This window comes from Sciurus carolinensis, chromosome 11, assembly GCF_902686445.1.
Source record: "Sciurus carolinensis chromosome 11, mSciCar1.2, whole genome shotgun sequence".
In the NCBI taxonomy this organism is placed as follows: domain Eukaryota; kingdom Metazoa; phylum Chordata; class Mammalia; order Rodentia; family Sciuridae; genus Sciurus; species Sciurus carolinensis.
In genome coordinates this window covers 13,603,688-13,610,996 of record NC_062223.1, presented here as the reverse complement: position 1 = coordinate 13,610,996, position 7,309 = coordinate 13,603,688, and the positions used below count along the sequence as shown (strand labels likewise).

General features: G+C 44.9%; 1 protein-coding gene across 3 annotated transcripts; it reads left to right on the top strand.

The window, feature by feature from the left end:
- The first annotated feature begins 1,524 nt into the window (after positions 1-1,524).
- On the top strand, positions 1,525-5,485 carry Tmem216 (transmembrane protein 216). 3 transcript variants are annotated; one of them, XM_047518151.1, is made up of 5 exons: positions 1,525-1,575; positions 2,179-2,280; positions 2,815-2,907; positions 4,479-4,680; positions 4,934-5,485. In XM_047518151.1, exons 1-5 carry the CDS (start codon positions 1,563-1,565, stop codon positions 4,947-4,949), a joined length of 426 nt encoding a protein of 141 aa, XP_047374107.1. In that variant the 5' UTR covers positions 1,525-1,562; the 3' UTR covers positions 4,950-5,485. The 3 variants fall into 3 exon arrangements, with proteins under 3 accessions (XP_047374107.1, XP_047374108.1, XP_047374106.1); XM_047518150.1 differs by having other exon boundaries at positions 1,537-1,575; positions 4,479-4,654; XM_047518152.1 differs by lacking the exon at positions 4,479-4,680 and having other exon boundaries at positions 1,535-1,575.
- The last annotated feature ends 1,824 nt before the right edge of the window (positions 5,486-7,309 follow it).

The following is a 7,309-nucleotide window of genomic DNA, read 5'->3' as shown; positions in this document are numbered from 1 at the left end:
CGTTATTTAAGTCTGGTCTTTATTGCAAATAGTTAACTTTTCATCACAGCATGCAACAACAATACCTAATATGTGAATGCAAGTATGGAAATGTTCCTCACTAGAACTTTATTTACAAAATAAGTGACTGGCCCACCATCCTTCCATCTGAGGCTCAGGGTAAGAACTTGTCTAATATCTTTTGTCTAGTAAGTAGTAGACGTAGGGATGGAAGATCTGAATCCCTTTCCTCTTTATCACCTTATTTATCACTTTGCCAAAGGGACCTTAAAAAAATGTAGTTAAAGCTGGGGCAGTAGCACTTGCCTGTAATCCCAGCTACTTGAGAGGCTGAGGAAGGAGGATTGCAAGTTCAAGGTCAGCCTCAGCAACTTAGTGAAACCTTGTCTCAAAAAAAAAAAAAAAAAAAAAAAAAAAAAAAGGATGTAGCTCAGGGTCAGAGCATCCCTTGGGTTTAATTTCCAGCAGGGAATGGAGTTAAGGGCTCCCCTACCCTCCCGCCTGCAGTTTTGCCAATGGAAGGCCCAAGCAGAGATCAGAAGTTAGGAGAAATGAAGGTTGGGCATTTATCCACCAGTTTCCCAGCCTTCACAGGCCTGGTGGGAGGCCCTGTACACACAGTATTTTCCCCAGGTTCAGGGGTTGCTTAAACCAAGAAGTAACAAGACTGTCCCACCCACACTCCAACTAGCCAGGGGCATAGCACTTTCCTTACAAGTGAGTCACTCTCCTCCAATTACCCAGTTCGAGCATGCCATCTGTTACCTGCCTGCCATACCCTGACAAAGGGCCAACAGTCAAGTCGGCCTTAGTCCTTTCAAAACCCTCTCTTCCCCACTCCCCTGCCCACAGGGGCACTCTTTTACTGTTTGAAATCTCAATCGGGGTTCAAAGCTCAGCTCACAGGCCATCTCTTGGAAACTTCTTTCAGTTTCCACATGGGAGCACATTGTCTCCTCACCTTCCACGGCACTTTATGGGTCTGGTGACCATGTTTTAGCTTCGCTTGCTCTTATTTATTTGTGCTCCAGGAAAAGTCGCTCTATTTCCCACTCTTTCTGGTGTCTATAACTCCTGGTACATAAATGGGCTGCAGGAAACACCAAGGATAACCTCCAGCCGCGTCTGCACCGCACGGTCGCGCATACAGTTTCTCAGTTTTCACCCGGAGGTTAGAAAAGAGAATCGTGGGACCAGGGCCAATTCTCTGGCGGCACTACAGCAACTGGCTGCTTGTGTTCAACGTCCTGTAACCCAGGGTAAGGGAAGCCTGAAAGCTGGCCCCGCCCCTGTCCCTAGGAACCTGCGGACGATGGTTTCGTGAGCTGCCATCGTTTCTTGTTCAGGATGAGAGGTTGACAGCGGGCCAACCGCTATCTGCCGGCAGGGCGTCCCCACGCATGCGCAGTGGGCCCGCGATAGCCCGGGCCGAGGGTAACCATAGAGTGCCGCAGGCTGGCAGAGAGGCCAGAAGCCGGGCCGCTCCGTCCCCTGCTTCCGGCAGAACCTCGCTGCTCTGGGAGTGGCTGCTGCCGCGTACGCAGTTTCCATGGGGACTGAAGATGGCGCCGCGAGGTGAGATTTCGGAGGTGTGTGAATCTCTGGTCCCGACCCATCGGTATCCCGCCAGCCCCGCCACCCTCCTTCTCTTCCAGAGCGCCTCCTGAACCTCCCATTCTCAAGGGTTAAGGACATCGCTCCTCACGTGTGCAAAGTGGGGTTTCGCAACCCCGCCCACTTGAGTGCCTCGGGGTCTCGGGGTGCGAGTCTGACATACTGCGCCCCTACATCCTTGGCTGGGCCTATTCTGCGCTGGCTCACTTACGAATCTGCTGGCTGGTCTCTGCATCCTAAGTTTCCCTCCCAGGTAGTGACGGGGTTAGATCTTTGAGGTGCCTAGCACCTATGATGACCTCTGAGTTACCTTTGACTTTCTCCCCAGAAAGCAAAAGAGCAGAGACTGACAGTAATTCTTGGGAAAGAAGGAGAGGAAGCTCATGAATACCACACACCCATCACACCCGCCATCTCATTGCCAGCAATCGGAAGTGCCTTTAAGTGACCCACCTCACTGACTGTCACCTCTTGTTTTCTCGACGTTAGACACAGAACCATACAGGGAACAGAGCTTGAGCTGTCCCTCCCACCCTTCCCACTTCTCTGTGCTTGTCTTTTCAGGTAACCGGTTGTCCTCAACCCCCCTGGAAATCCTGTTCTTCCTGAATGGGTGGTATTATGCTACCTATTTCCTGCTGGAACTCTTCATATTCCTCTATAAAGGTAAGACTGCGCTTGACTACCCCTGCCCCAGCTTCCTTTTCTCACTTCAGCCCAAAGCAAACTCCTACCAAGAACTTTTCAATCTTTTCTGTCCCCTGCCTCTCCTCTTCACCACAAGGCTGAAGTCTGTCCGTCAGATGGCTTCTTTGAGAATGATTATTTAGGAAAACCCTTAACAAGAATTTCTGAAGTTTGGGCAATGTGGACTTCTCCATCTGACTCTTCACCATCACTTCTCTTTGCTGAACTCCAGTTTCATTCCATTGGTGATCCTCAGAAATTATTCAGTGGCCTATGTATCCCTTTATATGCAATCATTTTGATCAGGAGTTCCCATAGATTTAGAAGTAAAAACCTTCCTCTCACAGACATAGGTGCACTATGAGTTAACATTTTCTGCAGCTGTAATAATGCCCACATCTCCTTAAGTAGTTCATGGAAAGCTATGACTAATGTCCTCTTTGTTCTCCAGTGTATGATAGTTCTTGTGGGTGTTGTTATTTGTTGTTTGTAGACTGGATTTGTTATTGGCAGGTCTCCTGCTGCCATATCCAACAGCCAACCTAGGATTGGATGTGGTGATGCTCCTCCTTTATCTTGGAATTGAAGTAATTCGACTGTTTTTTGGTGAGTGTTGTTTGGAGACTATTTCCTTTCCTTATGAGGTGAGCTGCTATCTGTAACTTGACTCACAAGACAAAGTACATAACCTGGGCTCACTGTTACAGATTAGATTTGGTGATATATTCCGTTACTCCCTCTCTGAAGCGTCAAGATGCTACTTTATATATATATACATATATATATGTGTACATATATATAAATATCTTATATATTTATGTATGTGCATATACATATATAACACACACACACATACACACACACATACACATATATATATAACATATATATATATATATATATATATATATATATATATGTGTTTTTTAATCCCCCCCAGTGCTGGGGATGAAATCCAGTGCCTCACACATACCATTACTACTGAGCCATATCCCCAGCTTCAAGCTGCTGCTTTATTTTTTGGGTCAGGGTTTGTATCTGTTGTTCTGCAGGGGTAAAGGCAGACAGTAGCATGGTATACTAGATAATTCCTCCCAGTTGCCTAACTACTGCAGGAATGCCTGTTTCCTCTTATTGATTTGCTTGGGTGAAAAGATTAAATTGTAAACTGTGTCTAGTGCAGTACATGCCTGTACAGCACTATGATCTTCTCTACTTCTCTGAATGAGGATTTTTTATTTTTTAATGCTTTTTGCAGTACTGGGGATTGAACCCAGGGGTGTTTTACCACTGAGCTACATCCCCAGTCCTATTTTTAATTTTGAGACAGGGTCTCACTAAGTTGCCCAGATTGGCCTTGAACTTGCAATCCTCCTGCCTCCTGAGTTCCTGGGATTACAGACATGTACCTTTGCACTCAGCTGAATAAGAATCTCTTGCACAAGTTTTATCTTCTTAGAAATGTAGAGTAAAACGCTTATTATTTAGAATGTCTCATCCCTGAAAAGAGTGTTAAAGCACAAGCTGAGGGGAAAGTACTTGGAACATACACAGGAAAGGACCAAAAAAGGCTCACATTAATCACTAAGGAAAATAAAAATAATGTTAAAAATTGGTAAGGGACACTTATAGTTCACATGAGAATAATTACAGACAACCAGTAAACTTGACAAGAAGACCAAATTCCATCATAAAAAGCAAATTGAAACAATAAGGCAAATTTTTTTCACCCATTGGACTGGTAGCAGTAAATAGTACAATACTGAGTTTTAAAGAAGGTGTGGGGAACAGATATTTTTTATACACTTTGGTGTATAAAAACACATGCTTTTTTATATTCTCTAAAATTATTTTTTGAATTAGTTGAACAGTTTTCAATGATTATATATTTTTATAATTACACTTCTTTTTTTTTATCCCTGAAGAAAGAGCCCATTGTCCTGTGTGTGAGAGCCAGACTGGAAGCAGGACCTCTGGAGTAAATGACCCCAATCCTGTAACTCCCCCACGCTTTTTAGGACAGTGGGATTCACTTGTAAATGTGCACCTCCGCCTCAGGATCCTTTTTCTCTGCTCACCAGTCCTTCATATCCTTCCCACCTTTCCCCTGAGGCCAGGGAAGGCAGGTTACTCCATGGACTATGGAGGGAGGTGACTCCATGGACTGTGTTTGACAGGTACAAAGGGAAACCTCTGCCAGCGAAAGATGCCACTTGGCATTAGTGTGGCCTTGACCTTCCCTTCCGCCATGATGGCCTCCTATTATCTGCTGCTGCAGACCTATGTGCTCCGCCTGGAAGCCATCATGAACGGCATCTTGCTCTTCTTCTGTGGCTCAGAGCTGCTGCTTGAGGTGCTTACCCTGGCCGCTTTCTCCAGGTACTGCCCTTAGGGCTGGGTTCCCACCCAAGGGAGGGATTCCTTGTATTTTGGAGGCCTAAGGGGTCCAGAAGACTGTATGTAAAGGGGTATCCGTAAGACTGCCTTTCCCATTTTGCTAGGTGGGAAGGTCCCTTCTTAAAGGTATTCCTCTGGTTATTTAGGGCTAAGAGATTTCAAATATGAAACAGTTCAGGCCAGGTTTTCTCATTCCCTGGTCTTTTAACATTTCTTTCTTTCTTTCTGCCATCAGTATGGACAGGATTTGAAGTACAAAAATTTCAGCGTGCAACACCACACATACCTACTTCTGGTACTATTGCCTGCGCCTCTGAGAAGCGGTGGGTCACATTGGCCTGGAAAGGCTGTGCGACTTTTCCTCAGCACTGACCTTTGGGCAGTGAGCCCACATAAGGCCAGGACTGTCAGCCTCAGAGACTCTTCTACACTCCATTCCTAGGAGAGGCAAAGCTATCCCCATCCTGGCCTATCCCAGAACAATTTCCTGCTGACCTCAAGTCTCCTCTTTGACTTTTGTGACTAGAGCATCTTGTGTGGACCATCCAGACTCCTTGGGCTTCCCGCAGGACCTGAGCAATATACTCCCCATACATGCTGTGCCACACCTGTCCTGTGCACGCACAGAGAGCCTCATGGTGGTGGGCTCCGGGAGTGGTGCAAAGCCTCCTACCCCATCTCTCAAGACACTGAGCTCCAGAACCTTTGTAGTAACTTATGGTATTATTTTTCTACTCTGATCATGAAGCAAACACTATTTTATAATAAATGTGTATTTTTGGTTGTGGGGTTGGCAGTCTTTTCCTTATGACACCTGTCCCTAGAATTTCATCCTCTCCAAGAGAAGGTAAAGAATGTCACAGCAGTACGTTCTGAGACAGTACTTAGTGATACAGTGTGACACAAAGGCAGTGACAAAGGTGTCCCACTGATTTCCTTCCCCAAGCTGCAGCCTGAATCAGGCCTGAAAGGCACTGCCATCCTGTCTTCAGTTGTCATTTGCCAGTCTGCTTAAATGCTGTACCTCTGCCCCAAGGCAGGGTCTTGTCTTATACTGCTCTTACAGATAACTGTAGCTCCTTTCCAGGATGGGCCTTGTGTTGGAAGAAGCATATTCAAAACTTAACACATACACATCTTTTTTTCTTTTCTTTTGGTCATTTATTTTAAAATTTTTAGTTAAACACATTTTTTTTTTTCCAAACTAGAGAGAATGGTGCCCTAAGTGAGTGTTATCATTTTTTTTTCCAAGTAAAAAGAAATCTTTAGAACTGTTTTATATCTTGCTTGGGAGTGGCCATGTTTTTTCATCCCAAGAAGCCACCAGGAGTCATGAAAGACAGCATCCACTTTAGGAAATCTTGAGGCCTGTGTGTCAGTCATCAGAGTATCCTAGAATATCTGCTTTTACTAAAAAAAAAATTGACCTTTAACCTTACATATTTTGAACTCGGGGCATTTGACCACTGAACCACATCCGTAGCCCTGTTTCGTATTTTATTTAGAAACATGGTCTCACTGAGTTGCTTAGTGCCTTGCTTTTGCTGAGGCTGGCTTGGAACTTGCAATTCTCCTGTCTCAGCCTCCTAAGCCACTGGGATTACAAGCATGTGCTACTGCTCCCGGCTCTATGATGGTTTTTAACTTGGCTTTTTTTTTTTTCTCCTCGTCATTAGGACCCTTCTTATCTTATGGTCTCCACTGTCCAAAGCACTGATGCATTTCCCTGTTTCTTCTCTGTGCTCTTGCCTCCTAGCTACCCTTGGGGTCTATCCAAAAACTACAGTGGATAGGTCTCATCAGCCATGAAACAGTAACAAAGTCCAACAGGAGCTTCCCTGATAGTTCAATCTCAAATTCCATGAAGATCAACTTGCTGCTGCTTCTCACACTTGCTTTCTGGATCTGCTTTGAAATAATCCCAGCATCCAACTGGAGGGTCCATCCTTCATGACTTCCCAGTTTGATTTAGAGGTTCAGTGGTTAAGTCCATCCTTCGAGCAGCACAGATAAACTAATGTAAAGTTCAGCGGGAAGTATAGAATTGGCTTATCAAATCCCAACATTAGAATTCAAAAGGACTGTAGAGACCAAGTAGGTCTAATTCCCAACTTTGCAGGCTTAGAATTGACACAGTGCTGCACAACTGATTACTGACAGGTGGAACTAGAAGGCTTGTACGAGTCTTTCTGGATGAAGGAAATTCCATTTCTCAACAGGTACACTTGCAGGTGAGAATAATGGTTAAAAACAAGGACATGATTAAGTTAAGTGGAAGCATAGACCATTGTGTTTCCTGAGGGTGGCTCCATAAATGTTTATTCTTCTGGAAGTTGTTGGGGCCTCTTATGTAGATAGTTGGTCACACTAGAGTAGAACACTGTAATAATAGAAATCAAAGCAGTGGAGGACGGGAAGTCTTTTCAGTTACTGTGGCCAGAGGCTGTGTGCATTGGAATGTGAGGGAAGACACTTTATAACCCATACACAAACATTTTAGGACAGTGGAGAGGGTCTGGTTATGTGAACTGGCAGACTGCTCAGTTGCTCACATTCAGCTAGAACTAGCAAGTGGACTACAGTGGTCTCTATGGACTTATTGTCTTTAGTC